Raw genomic sequence first — 14,231 nt, 5'->3', positions numbered from 1 at the left:
ACCCAGCCTTGTAAGATCTTTAGCGATGGTCCTGAGGTGCGACATCTGGTTAGTATCACGACCATGATTGCTGTTGTATATTTTCCATGTCCCAGACACGATCTTTGCTGCGAAGTCGAGGAACTGATAGACTGTCATCGCCACACTGAGCACAGACAGAGGCTCCATAACGTATGAGGGACTCGTGTCGCAGAGCTGAGGAGAAAGAGATCTTATTGCGATCAGGCTGAAGACATAACGCCCACGGTGCGTGCAGCCTGGCGCTCACAGGCGGGGTGATACGATCCTGCAGCTGCAGCCACAGCCACCTCACTGCATCGAGCCGAGAAAGCTGAGCGCGAGCTGGTCAGCCTTGTCACTGGCAGAGGCATTTGAAACGTTGACTGCGAGTCAATGTTGTCTGGCGTATGCGATGGTCTTGAGGGATATGGGTCAGGTATGTACCGCTGGCGTAAAATCGCAAAAAGCAAGGTTCGTGCTAGAATCGGGCAAGCCTGCCAGGCTAAGGGGTACAAGGAGAGAAGGAACGAGAGGTGGATGCAGGGACTGGTTGTGACTCAAAACAGCTCCCTGATGTGCATTGTTAGTAGAACGAACAAGATCACAAAAGACGACAGCAGCATGCATAGACTGGAAGAGTGTCGAAAGATTACATTTCGCTAAGCAGACGAGACGAGCACATCGCTGTCCAGGTAACTATGACCGACGTGCGTCCAGCCTCGAGAACGAACTGCTGATGCATCGCATCACTCCGCTATTGCTGCTGAGAAAACATGCTGGGATAAAGTATATGGGATTACCGTGCTGCTGCACTTGAATCGGACCAGGAAAACGCCATTGCCTTAGTTTGGCACAGAAAACACAGGGTAATATGCGAGCCCACGAGACCCTTTGAACCAGAACGCCGTGTCCGATATGAACCAGTATGGGGTTAAAGCGCTATACGTAGAAGGGCCTGGCCATTGCTATCGTGGGTATCATTCGTCGTGACATCGTAAGAGAGGATTATCCAGAAGATGGACCCCAAAGTGTGTATCCAAGTGTCCTCGAAGAAGAGTAAGATAGTAGGTAGTGGCCTGAGAGGTGATGTGGGAGGGAAGGACAAAGCACCCAATCAATAGAAAGGATCGCGAAAGGGGGTATCATGTAGGCTTTATCAAGCAATACGCGTGCAGACAGCTCAGCCTCAAATGTTCCACCAACCTGGCTATGTTGAGTCGTCGCTGGGAGCCAGCCTCGCGGGCGGCTACTACTCAGCGACAACGCTCAAACCCCGGCTGTGGTTCATTTTGAAGATGAGCGGTGTCCACGTTCGTTATGCAAGCTCAGAATCGAACAGTGCTGCTACGAGTCAGACCAGGTCGCGACAGCTTCTTGGGTGATCCGTTCGGCGCAACAGCAGACGGACGCGCACCGATCTTCTCGAACCCTTGAAGCAGATCGATACCAGGCTCGGACTCATCGCTGTGCAGGAGATGGAAGATGTCGTCGTCATCCTTGCTCTGCTGCTGCGTGGAAGGAGCGCTGAAGGGCTGCGAAGGGCAAAGACCAGGCAAGCCGTTTTCCTTGTTCGGTCCGGGGAGAGAGAGCCCAAGGCCTGCCAATGGTGTCGATGTCGAAGGCTTCAGCTGCGGAGCTTTCAGCGGTGACATGCCCTTGATGGGTGAAAGGTTAGGAATGTTGAGGAAAGAAGATGCCATCTTCCAATTGGGGGTGGGCGAGTTCATCATGTTGCCCTTGGAGCCAGTGATGTCAGCAAGAACACCACTGGTGGTGACAGCGCGTTCCATGCGGGGACGCTTCATGCTCATGCTACGCTTGAGAGGGCTTTCGTTGTAGCTGAAATCCCCGAAGATGTCGAATGTGCTCTCGAAACCTTCGCCAACAAGGTTGACATGCTCTTCGTTGGGGATCGACACAGCGGGACTCCAGCCTTTGGCGTCGAGGAAGGAAGTGTCGGCCCACATCGCCAAGCTCTTGTCTGGCGAGCCGCCGACGAGCTCCCGCATCTTGTTCCTGTGGTTTCGCAGATTGGTGTTCGGCGATGCGGAGGCAGGAGGCAGGGCAGGACGCTTGAAGACGATGGCAGGGGTGAGTGGGTTTCCACTGATCTTGTCACCTGGGCGGAAGGGCGACGAGATGGGTTGGGCAGCATTCGGCTGCTTCATGTGATGCCTAGCCTTGGACGGGGAGTCGTATGAGGAGCCACGTATCCGGGCAATTTCCTCTTCAGCACGTCCCCTCTTGATGCTTGGTCGATCGAGATCTGCCTCGGAAGTGAGAAGTGGTCCAAGCGGGTTGCCTTTGATGGCAGATGACTCAATCGACGAGTAGTATCCGCTGTCACCGAGACCGTTGAACTTGCGCCGGCGTCCACCTGACCGGCTGTTGGAAGGGAAGCGAGGTGCTCGTGGTGGGGTATCCTCGCGAACAGAGCGCGACCTTGAGACGGGCGGCGGCGGAGATGACTGGATGTCAGCTGGTGGTGGTGAGGATGGCATAGTGCGCGGCGGTGGCATGTTCATCGAGTCATGGCCGTCATGGGCAGCAGGGTCTGAGCACGGGATAGTAGCATCCGAATCTGGCAGTTCAGTCTCGTCTGGCTCTGGGAATCTGCTTGAGTCAAACCCTTTGGTCGAGCTCATGGGTGGGAAGCTAGCAGACGTTGACGTGGAAGGGCGAGGCAGGTCGCTGGGGTATGCTGGGACAAATCCGTCAGGGTTGGTAGAGCGGCGTGTTGACTTGACCTTGTGGTACTGCTTCTCGAAACCGGCATTGATGATCCAGTAGTGGCCTTTTCCAGGATCATCCTTTGGTCGCTCCTGCTTCGAGAAGGCTTTGCTAAGGCTAAGGTTGTGGCGGATGCTGTTCTGCCACCCGGTCTCTTGCGAGTTGCGGTAGAATGCAAATGTGTCTGAGATCCACTTGTAGATCTGCGCCAAAGTGAGACGGCGACTCGGAGCGCGGAGAATGGCCATTCCAATGAGCATTGCGTAGCTGTACGAGGGCTTGCTGCCGTCGTCCTCGACGGAAGGCATGTCGTCCGGCTCTGGCAGGGGTCCTTCGGATTCTTCGATCTTGACTTCTTTGGCGACCTTCTGCTTCTTGCTGCGATCGCGCAATGGCGCTGTATCCATCAAGGCGCGCTTGTTGTTGCAGGTTTGCTTGGCCGGTGGCTCTGCGGCTGACATGGCAATCATCTTGGGGTCCGAGTAGGGGTACGCGTTTTCCTTGTCCGCTTGGGAGGATGGGAGGCCAGGCCAGTGGTGGACGGGCGCCATGGTGTGCGGTTGCTCGGGCTGTCGCGTCTTCATGGGCGCGTCTGTGCGGAAACGCTGCTCCCTGGGTGGTGGGAGGTTGACGTTGACGCCCTTGTCGCCGAGGACGTTGCGTAGGGGTGAGCTGGAGTCGTGTTGGCCTTTGCGCGGCGACGGCTTGGTGGAGAGAGAGGACGGGGCGGCGAGGAGGGTGTGGGCGTCGTTGGACACGTCGACGATGCTCACAAAGGCGTCGAGATAGCGCGGGTCGTAGGCGGCGGCCTCGTGGTGGTCGTGGGGTGGTGCAGGATCCTGAAAAATCTGCATGGACGGCTGTCGGCGCGCTGCTGCCATTACATGCGAGACGGCCGACGTGCTTGGAGAGCTTGTATAGTCTCTCCAGACGCTTTGACGCGTGAAGTCGCGTAGAGATTTGCGAAACGGGGCAGGCCAGGCTACGGAGCACGGTCGGCGAATGAGGAGGTGCAGGAGATTGCGATGACGATGGCCGTGCGGACCGTTGGCGAAGGTGTGCTGGATGTGTTGGTCTGGGCGGTGAATGCAGACAGGAGGGCGCTGTCTGTCATGCGACGTCGAGACTGGGAAGTTGGGTAGTGCTTGGGAGCGGCGGTGAGGGCAGGAGCGCGGTCGAGGCGGTGGGCTGCTGTCTTGCCTGTGCGGAGAGCGATGTGAAGCGGCCGAGCGACTCGCTTGCCGGCGCTAACAGGCAGCCAGTGACGGCAGATCCGTGGGCAATGGCCTGATCGGCGATGGCGGGCGGAGCGTGTGCTTTGCTTGCGTACGGAAATGGTGCGCTTGTTGTGTTGTGTTGTGTTGTGTTGTGTTGTATTGTGTTGTGTTGTGTTGTGTCGTGTTGTGTTGTGTTGTGTTCTGTCGTGTTGTGTACACCAAGAGCAGGCGCGTTGGGACGGAGGGTGCAACGGGCAAACGTGGGGGAACAGGCTGCGTATCAGCGACCAGTGACCAGCGACCAGCGGCCAGCAATCAGCGTACGGGGTACAAGATACGGGCTACAAGATACGGGCTACAAGCTACAAGCCACAAGCTACAAACTACAGGCTACAGGCTACAGGCTACCTACAAGCTACCGGTACAGCAGCAAGTCAAGAGCGACTGGGAATCAGCCGCAGCTGCTCCTTCCTGCCTTGGCGGGCCCGGATGCCGCAAGGGAAGGAGCAGTCGTGCAAGGGGGTCTGTCCAATCACAGCGCCGGCCCTGCGCGTTCCACGCATCGATCGCGCGTCATTGTGGAATGGCGACAGGGCGGCCAGGAATAACGTCGGGCCAGCTCGCAGGCTAGCCAGCTGTTAGGTAGCTCACGGACGCGCGCACACACGCTCACGGCGCCTGTCGCTCGCGGCCCAAGCTAGTCATCTACATAGTACACAGTAGTCATCCACACAGTAGTCATCTACTAGGTAGTCGTCTAGTCATGAGCCCGCTGCTCCTGTTGCGAGCAGATCCAGCTTCGTCAACGGCTGTCTGCTGCTGCGAGGCCGTCGTCGACTAGCGCTGCACAACGCACCGCGACGCTTGTCGTCAACGACAGCCGGTAGCCAACGACCAGCGCAGCGCAAAGCGGTTCTGCTGCACTGCCTGGGCCCTGTCGTGTGCCACTTGCCCTCCACTCGCGAGCCTGGGCCAGCATGAAACTCGACAAGCCACGACGCGGGACATGCTGGTTGCAGCTCACAGCTCCACCAACCAGCGCCACCAGCCAGCACCACCAACCAGCACTAGGGACCAGCCAGCACAGCCAGCACCACCATGCCTCGCTGCGGTCTAGAAGGACGATCATGGCAATCACCGGAAATCGCCTGCTGCATCTCGGCACTCCATGACAATGCGATCCTCACTGTCCCCTCAGAGAGAACACTCAAACGTGCACACGCCCGCACGTCCACGACCCGTGACATCAGGGCGGGTCCCTCCATCACACCGTTGTTTAGCAGATGACAGGTTCATGCGAGGGCCACACTGGTCGCTACCAGTACCAGCTTCTTCTCAACGTACATCTCCTTAATTCGCCGTTCGTCATGCAGCCTGAACCGTTGTCTAATCGGACTGCACATCTACATCCCCGTCACTTCTCCTTTCTCAAATCTCGTACACCTGCGCCAACGCTCGTACTTGCAATGCGCAAGCCACCAGCCACAATCAGCTCCTAAGCGAAACCTTATCATCACGATCCCGGAGTGGGTTCCGTTGAATCCGTCCGCGCATCTGACTGCAATTCAGCAAACCCTCGCTCGAGCCTCCACACGCCCATACGTCCAAATCAGCAGAGCCTGTTCCGTGGATCGTGTTGGAACCTCCCATCCATCCCATCTCATCCCCTGTCCTGTCACCTGTCTTGCCCACCGCGTGAACAGCTCGAGAATGAGGACGCTCACGAGCTTGTCTCTCCGGTGATCTTCAACATGAACAACTGTCTCCATAGCAACACTACCGAACGGCTGATGACGATGCAGTCAGCCCTGTCGTGATCCACTCTTCTTCCCTTGCTCGCAGCGCACCATGCATGTCTGTCTCTGTCCACCCGGCCCGGCAGATCCACACGACCATCGATGCGAACTCCAGGCTGCCAGTGACCTCCGCCAGTGACCGTTACTGGCTCTTTTGTCTCTTTGTCTGCGTGGTCCCACCGCATGCCAGAAATAGCATCTCAGCAAGGCTAGGTAGGGATGTCCTTTAGGATCCTCACAACTACTCAAGCCACGAATCTACACATACTCCAAGCACACAAAGAACACAAAGAACACCACACCACACACTACGTAGACCCCCCGGGGACATCCTGCGCGATGCACAAAGCCACTCAGTTTCAAGCAAGCGGAGAATCTCTCGTCGTGGTACTATGCAATGCAATGCGATACAAATTTCTACAAGCCTGACTATCCAGCAAAAAGACCGTCGTCGGCCACGAAATATGTCTAGAAGTGAAAGTCTTACAGAGTTCAAGCAATCCAAGACAGCGAATCCAAAACAGCGAGCCAAGAAAAAATCCAGAGCGTGAATGAGTGACATGGATACAAGGGGACTCCAACCACCCCAACCCTAATCGCCTTTTACACAACCGTCCTCCATGCATCACCGCCTTGTCCCTGCTTTCCTCCCCTCCTTCCTCGTCCTGGAAAGGCACAGTCTCGGCCTTAGATGCTAATCATGCGCCTAGCAATCACATCGTTCGTCTCGGGCGTAACAGCCTCGAAATCGATGCTCATGCGACCACACGGCCCGTTGGAGAAGCTGAGCGCCACGTCCTCTGGGAAATCCTTCTGGCCCCGCGCAACGCCCAGGTACAGGCTCAGCGAGCCGATGGAGCAGGTTCCGCTACCCGGGTTCGAGGGCGTGCCGGTGCTGGCTGGCTCCGAGATGGGCTGGATGCTCATACCGCCGTCCGAGATGGGCGTTGCGATGGGCACCATGGTCGAGAGACCCGAGGGCGCCATGCCGCTGGCGGTTGCGTACAGTATCACCGTCTCGTTTCCGGGAATCGGGTAGGGCGCGCCTGAGGCCGCGGCGATGAGCAGGCTGGAGTTGGAGGCTGGCAGCGAGGGAGGCGCGGGCGCGGGCGCTGCCTGGGTCAGCTGCAGGTGGCACGCTTGGCGCGAAGGTGCGTAGAAGGAACCAGCGCAGAAAGGCTGGTTCTGGCATGCAATGCAGCAGTTGATGGCAGATGTCGTGTTGACTACGAGGCTGTTGGCGGCGGGGAATCCTTCGGTCGGGCGGAAGACGATGCGGTCGAAGTAGATTTGCTCGTTGTCGAAGCCGGGGACATGAGAGACTTGGCGGAGTTAGTAGGGACACTGATGTTGGTGAAACATGAATGAGTGAGCAGTGCACTTACCAACGTTGTTGGCCTCACAGGCTGCATAGGTGGTAGGACGAGCCACAACCTCGATGATTGTCTCGGTGACACTGAACGTCGCGGTGCTAACAGCAGTAGCAGTAGCCGGAACCAGAACCTCCGTCTTGGGCAGGCCGGTAACGATGGTGGTCGCAGTGCTGTTAACGGTAACTGCAACACGGCAGACGACTCGCTGAGGGTAGATGCGGTTGAGGTTGGAAGTGCTGCCATCAGCAGACACGATGAAGCCTGCAGTGTTGCCGGGCGCGGTCTGGCGCTTGACCTTGTGGATGTGCTCCGAGCGAGATCCGATGAGAGCACGCTTGTAGCGGCCCATGGGGGTGGCAGCGGGGGTGGCCATGGCGGTAAGGAGCGGGAAAAAGCCAGCTGCTGTAGGGACTACGACCGCGGCCGGTACGGACGTCGAGGTAGTGAAGAATGTGGAAGTGATGTTGACGACATCGGTGAAGGTAGTTGCTGAAGGAGTAACGGTAGTGGTCTCCTGAGTGGTGCTTGTCACCGCGAAGCTGTTGGTGGTAGTCGCATAGTTGTACCAGGTGTCGAGTGAGGCTCCGGTAGGTGCAGGGAACATGCCAAAGCGAGTTGTGCATCGAGTGACGGAGGCAGTGACATCCTGGGCCTGTACGGCAGGGATAGCCGCAATAGCAGCAATGAAGAACGGAACGAGCATCTTGAACAATTGCTCGAAAATGGAACGAGAGACAGAAAGAGCTAATGAAAGAAGCGAGAGTGGGCTGCTGGATGGCTACCTGATGTGGATGTTGAGGCCGCTATATACTCGTCTTGATGACTGTTTGAGTGACAGCAAGGGAGCTCTTGCCTCTTGCTAATAATCGCACCATGTAGACCAAGATTCACCGGTTGAGTGGCTTCAACAGCTGCACGTCAGCTCATGAGGTTTGTCCCTGAGCTAGGTCGAGGTGAAGGCACACAAGGTCTCGAAACATGCCGCATGGAGCTCCCATTCAGTGGAGATTCGAGGTCTGGCTCACCTTACCGGTGCTCTCAGTCGTCATGATGTATTGGCAGCCTCGCACAATAGCTATTCAAAGCACTTCAATAGCTCACGAAGTCTCGGATGTGCCTTGAGGGTTCACCCTACGTATCCAGCACCACCAACACGGTGACGATCAAAACCCGGCAGACGGACACGACGATACCAGTGCCGAGGATGCGCGCTTGCGTGTCTGGACCCTGCGCAATCGGATGAGCTAGCGAAGGGAGTGGTACCACAGAGTCTTGATGCAGGTACCACCCTTCCATGCTCTGATGGTTATGGTTGCACCAATGTATGTGTGACATCAAGGACGACATGTGCCTCGGCTTCGTCGAAAAACGTTTCATTGAAACGTTCTTGGGGAACATGGGTTGCTGAGGATGAGGGTTGTGTGGGGAAAGAAGTAACCAAAAGAAGAGGACAGCATCACCGATTCTTCTAAGCCTCGTAGCCGAATATCAGCATACCAACAAGTGATGTAGGAAATATTCATAAGTGACTGGGTGGCGAAACCATTCATGCTTCCTGTGTTACGCGTCCAGCTCTTTGGGTCTCCCTTACGTCCTCACAAATCGTCTGGGAAAGAGAAGTCAGCCACATCAAAACCGGCTCCAACTTATTGAGGTAGTACGTCTATGTTGGTTCTATTGAAAAGTACGAGTCCGCAACATTCGTATGGGCCGCTCGGTCTAGAATGAAATCCAGTATGCAACGCCGTCTTCCAGGAACGCCGGGTATCATGCAACAGACTGCAGAGGAAAACAGAGGCGTCGAAAGATACTACTTGTGCTGATAACGAGTTTCTGACGCGGTCGGTATTGAACGCGCCTGCCTAGACAGGCTCAGTTCGTGGCTTAAGACCTTCGAGAGCCGATTCTGAGACCAGGAACACCCTTAAGGCCCATCTTGCCGACTGTGCTCTTCTCAATGAGAGGCGGCTCTGGGCAGCCCATGGCCTTTGCATACTCGTTCGCAAGGCGCACAAGCTCGGCAGGTGACAACTTCAACTTCTTCAAAAACGTCTTGTTATATCCCAGGAATGCCTGATAAGCCTTGGCCTTGGCTTCCTCTTCAACGTTGGTGAACGCTCTGGTGACGGTCGGTTGGTGCTTGGGCACTTGCGAAACAATGTCCACGGGGTAAGGGTTAAGTGGCAGAGTCCTGTTGATTTTGGGGAAGAAAGACTCCTGCTCAGAAAGAACAATGACAGCACGTCCGTCCTTGCCAGCGCGGGCAGTACGACCGACTCGATGGACGTACTGCTCGGTGCTCGAAGGAAGACCGACTTGAACAACAAGACCGACATTAGGGAAGTCCATGCCACGGCCAACCACGTCGGAAGCTACAAGGATACCGCTTGTAGCATCCTTGAACTGTTGGGTTGTCTTGGTTCGAGCAGGCTGCGACATGCGGCTGTGCAACTCAAAGAGCCTGAATTGAGGCAATGCGTTCTTGTACAGATCATAGAACAAGCCTACGCCGTTGGCAGTCGTGCCGAACACAATCACCTTGAAGTCGGTGGAGTTCTTGTTGTACTCCTGCTCGATCAAAGCCAGGAGGGCAGCGAAGGTTTGAGTGACGGAGGGCACAGTGATGTAGAACTGTGGGACGCGCTCGTGGGTTGGAACCTCATTGGGGTCCACGGTAGAAAGCGTAGTATATCCAGGGAAGAGTACACACTTGGCGACATCCATAACATCTGGGTTCATGGTTGCGGAGAAGCACATGCCCTGCCATCCGTCGTTCTTTGGCGGAATACGACGGAGAATCTTCTTGACCGCCGGCGCAAATCCAGCGTCAAGCATCTGGTCTGCTTCATCGAGAACGACAGTCTTGACGTGTGTGAACCTTTCGCGGACCTCTTCTTCGCCGAGAATGTCGTCCAGTCGGCCAGGCGTGGCAACGAGGATAGTAGGATTGCCGTTCATGAAGGCCTTGAGGTTGGAGGCACGGGATGTACCTCCAAAGGCAGTGTGCGTCTCCATCCTGCGCGGCAGGCAGGCAGTGACGCCTCCCGCTTCCTTCGCAATCTGCAGCGCCAGCTCGCGGGTAGGGCAGATGATCAGAATGCCGACCTTGCCTCGGGGAGGAGCATTACCAGAGAGAAGGTTCTGAATGGCAGGCAGCAGGAAAGCGACAGTCTTGCCAGTACCGGTCTTGGCCTGCACAATGCAGTCGGACGTGATGTTTGGCAACTCGGTGAGAACCTTCTGCTGGACAGGCGACATGAACTCAAAGCCCATCTTGTCCAGGCTGTTCAGCAGCGACTGGTCCAGTGCACCCGCCATCTCGGAGAATCGCTTTGCTTCGACGTTACCGGCAGATGTGCTGTACATGGCCTTGACGTCGACAGGCCCGGTGGGGCCTCCGTTCTGCTGTACTGCATCCTCGACCTTTGGGCGTTTTGGCTGCTGGGCGGCGGTCGAGAGAGGGTTGGCCGCGGGGTTGGGAGCAGCACCGTTGGGTCTGGGACGGTGCCACTTGCGTTTGGGCTGTGGAGGCATGGTGGTAGAGATGTGCCTGTAGTTGCAGGTGAGGTGACGTGTGCTATAGCAACCCAAAGTGTTAGTAGATAGAGAGAGACGTGCTGCAAGGCCAAAAGGAGCAAACGAGCGGGCGGAGGGAGAATGTAGAATAGTCTTCATTGCTTTCACAACCTAGTACATACACAAAGGCTGCCCTAGCGGAGGACAAGAGGCTAGAACGGCAGAATTTGTTTTCCTACAGAGATTTCTGGAGGCGATAACAAAATGTCCACGGTAACGGCGTCGCGGCGCAATGACGCCGGGGCCGCTAACAACGTGACGCTAGCGACATCACGCTAACACACCTCTCACCAGACGGCAACCACGTCTTTTTATGTTGCGATCCTCACTGAACGCGTCGTGAGGTGACTCTTTGCAGGTGCAGCTTCTGTCAAGAGCGCGCGTTCGGTCTGGACTGCTCATTCTCCACGTGATAGCGACACCAGCACTCCTCTGTAGCAATGCCTCCTGCTCAGAAGAAGTCACCAACGCGAACGTGGACCGAGATCGCTGAAGACGCTCAAAGCTATCGAGATGCTACGATAACCTCTTTGAATCCGTCAGCACCCTGTCTCCCTTCGGTTTTGCCGAAGAACGTCCTGCATATGCCTGGTGAGCTGCTTGATCAGTCTGTTTCGTCGATCACAAAACTGCTTCCTGAGGAGCTACTCGTGTGTCTCGCGAACGGCCAGCTGTCTGCTGTACAAGTCACCACTGCTTTCCTGCAACATGCTGCCATATCACAAAGCCTATCAAACTGCCTTACGGAGCTCCTACCTACCCTTGCTCTAGAGCGAGCAAAGGAGCTCGATGTTTACTTCCAGGAGTACAAGCGTCCAATTGGCCCCCTGCACGGCTTACCCATCAGCCTGAAGGAGCATCTTGGTCTTCAAGGACTTCGGTGCACGACTGGGTACGTCTCACACTGGGACACCATCGCTAAAGAAGATGCGCACATCATCCAGGTGCTGCGAGATGCAGGCGCCGTCTTTCATTGCAGAACGACAGTACCGCAAACAATGATGCATCTTGAGACAGACTCGAATCTTTATGGTGTTACCACAAACCCATACAACCGCAACCTCACATCTGGTGGAAGCTCCGGTGGCGAGGGCGCACTCATCGCCCTCCGTGGCTCTTGCCTGGGCATTGGCTCTGACGTAGGAGGCTCAATTCGAAGCCCAGCTGCGAACTGTGGTATCTACGGCCTAAAGCCAACAGCGTTTCGATTACCGACCGATGGCTGGGGTTACATGATGGCTGGTGCGGATACCGTCGAGACCGTAGTCGGGCCACTCTCGACTTCGTTGCAAGGATTGAGGATTTTCATGAAGACTATAATTGACTCAGAACCTTGGCTCGAAGAACCTGCGCTGATACCGATGCCCTGGCGTCCCTACACAGTACCTACCGAGCGGCCATTGCGTATAGGCGTGCTATGGCACGATGGAATTGTGCGACCGCATCCACCAATTACACGTGCCTTGAAGCTCGTCACAGATAAGTTGAAAGAACACAACATCGAGATCGTCGATTTCGCGCCTCACTTACACGATGAAGCATGGGCAATTTTATCCTCGCTGTACTACCCCGACGGTGGGAAAGCCGATTCTGAGGACATGGCCTCTTCCGGCGAACCATGGCGACCACTTTCCGAGTGGATCATCAAAGACAACCCGTGCGTTAAGAAGCTCTCAGTAGGCGAACTAGCATACTGGTTTGAAGAGCGCGAAGCGTATCGCAAGGAGTATGCACTACACTGGAAGAATCACGGCATCGACGCATTGCTCTGCCCTGTAGGCCCTGGCGTAGCGCCAAAACACAATACAGCGAAATACTGGAACTACACGAGTCAGTGGAATCTGCTCGACTATCCGGGGCTTGCGTTTCCTGTGTGTAGAGTCGACAAAAATCAGGACAGTTGGAACGGTGGTGAGCGGTTGTTGGGCGAGCTTGATGAGGTTAACAGGAATCTTTGGGACTCTGAAGAGTTCCATGGTGCACCTGTGGGGCTGCAGTTGGTCGGCAGACGATTCGAGGATGAGAAGATCGTCGGCATTTTTGAGCACATCGCTGAAAAAATCGGTTTACCTTTCGAGGTAGCCATATGAATCAACATGTTGAAATGGAATAGGCTGGTATCTCTTAGGATACCTTCGTACAGATTACATGCAAGGTCTAGCCATCGCTTACAAGAATCCTCACCAGCACTCATTTGGAAGCCGGGGGCGTCTGCAAACATTTCTGTGTAAAACCGGAAACAATTTACATTCTGCGCAGACAGTCCTTCAAGGGAGTCCATACGATACTGTTTAAATCGAGCCAGACAGTCTTTACTATGTACAGTATCTTCACCCCAGATCCGTGGCTAGACATATTCTGTAAGAATGGCTATAGAAATCATTTGGCAAGCTTTTCGCCATAACCCCTTCGTAGTATCGAACCAAGGTTGCTGCTAAAGTAAGGCAAACGCGGATGGTACAAATGTTTGCCTGTAATTGGAACTTGGCCGGGAGGTGTGCGACATCGCCACCTTCAATGTGTGCCTTATCGTTGTCGACCTAGGAGACGAACGCTACCTCACCTGCGACTTACATCGTCATGGCTGAGCTGTGACCGAATCATTGGGCAATTGCAGTTGATGCCCGGCTCCTACCGCGAAGTGAGACGCGCTCTTGGACCGGTTTTAGCCTGTCCTCAATTTTGCCCTGAATCAGTGTTCAAGGAGGCCCCCGCCTGTCATAGTTCCCAGAAAGATTGGGATAACAGGACACCAACATCAGTGGCTTTGGACCTTTGTAGACTCTCGTTTTTGACTTCCAATACCGATCAGTATTGGATGATTGTAAACATCAGCAGAGGTTTTATGTGCGGTCTGTGGATTTCCCCGACGTGGCGCCCGACATATCATGTTGTGCGGATACGAAGACTGAAGCCACGCGACTGAAATTCCTTCGCGTTGTTGCGGGCCCCACCTTGTTCAAAACGGCTCCACCCAACCTGATTGCCGTCTTTTCGACCCCTGGCAGACGCAGCGTTACCCCTTGTACTTGTAGGCTGTTTGTATGCGGACGGTTGTCAGAGGTTAGGACTGTGACTGATGCACTGCGATAAGCCGCCATCATGACGACCGAGAAACAATCATTCTTTAACAGGACGCAGTTGATCACCCACTTTGATAACTATAGGTACGAACTCCAGAGCTCCACGCGCGCAAGTTTCTAGCTGGTGGTACAAGGTCTCGCGACAAACAAATTGCAGACTGGTCAAGTCTCTGGAATTCTGACAGGTCAGACCTATGGGATCGCGGAAGACCTTCGCCTGCTCTTGTGGGTTTCCTGTCGACTCAACCACTCGGAGTGGAGCTCGGCACGAGCACACGCCCACTGAAGGCCCTCGTTCCGGTAAGAAATTAATTTGTATGATCAGCTCCATGCCTAGTCGTTCGAGATGTGTGGATATCAAAAGACATTTGACATACGTACAGGGATGTGGTAGAGGACACGATGTAGCGATGCTGGCACTGAACGGCACTGAAGCGTGGGGTCTCGAGGTCTCGA

At 55.3% G+C, this 14,231-nt stretch overlaps 4 protein-coding genes across 4 annotated transcripts, besides 5 other annotated features; 1 reads left to right on the top strand and 3 right to left on the bottom strand.

The window, feature by feature from the left end:
- Positions 1-1,325: 1,325 nt before the first annotated feature.
- Positions 1,326-3,584, bottom strand: EKO05_0002840 (Forkhead transcription factor; the record flags this gene model as incomplete). The annotated part of the gene is made up of 1 exon (XM_038945151.2): positions 1,326-3,584. One exon carries the CDS (start codon positions 3,582-3,584, stop codon positions 1,326-1,328), a length of 2,259 nt encoding a protein of 752 aa, XP_038801411.2.
- Positions 2,049-2,090: a tandem repeat.
- Positions 3,585-4,074: 490 nt separating the features above from the next.
- Positions 4,075-4,162: a tandem repeat.
- Positions 4,163-4,228: 66 nt separating this feature from the next.
- Positions 4,229-4,268: a tandem repeat.
- Positions 4,269-4,286: 18 nt separating this feature from the next.
- Positions 4,287-4,355: a tandem repeat.
- A 1,648-nt stretch (positions 4,356-6,003) lies between these two features.
- Positions 6,004-6,052: a tandem repeat.
- Positions 6,053-6,430: 378 nt separating this feature from the next.
- On the bottom strand, positions 6,431-7,819 carry EKO05_0002839 (uncharacterized protein; the record flags this gene model as incomplete). The annotated part of the gene is made up of 2 exons (XM_038937899.1): positions 6,431-7,065; positions 7,129-7,819. The coding sequence occupies 2 exons, from the start codon at positions 7,817-7,819 to the stop codon at positions 6,431-6,433; spliced, it is 1,326 nt and encodes a 441-aa protein (XP_038801410.1).
- A 1,181-nt stretch (positions 7,820-9,000) lies between these two features.
- On the bottom strand, positions 9,001-10,650 carry EKO05_0002838 (RNA helicase; the record flags this gene model as incomplete). Its single annotated transcript, XM_038945150.1, has 1 exon — positions 9,001-10,650. The coding sequence occupies one exon, from the start codon at positions 10,648-10,650 to the stop codon at positions 9,001-9,003; it is 1,650 nt and encodes a 549-aa protein (XP_038801409.1).
- Positions 10,651-11,132: 482 nt separating this feature from the next.
- EKO05_0002837 (Amidase) lies at positions 11,133-12,782 on the top strand (the record flags this gene model as incomplete). The annotated part of the gene is made up of 1 exon (XM_038945149.1): positions 11,133-12,782. The coding sequence occupies one exon, from the start codon at positions 11,133-11,135 to the stop codon at positions 12,780-12,782; it is 1,650 nt and encodes a 549-aa protein (XP_038801408.1).
- Positions 12,783-14,231: the final 1,449 nt, after the last annotated feature.

This window comes from Ascochyta rabiei, chromosome 4 (assembly GCF_004011695.2).
Source record: "Ascochyta rabiei chromosome 4, complete sequence".
In the NCBI taxonomy this organism is placed as follows: domain Eukaryota; kingdom Fungi; phylum Ascomycota; class Dothideomycetes; order Pleosporales; family Didymellaceae; genus Ascochyta; species Ascochyta rabiei.
The sequence above is the reverse complement of the archived record's forward strand: the minus strand, read 5'-3'. Positions and strand labels throughout refer to the sequence as shown.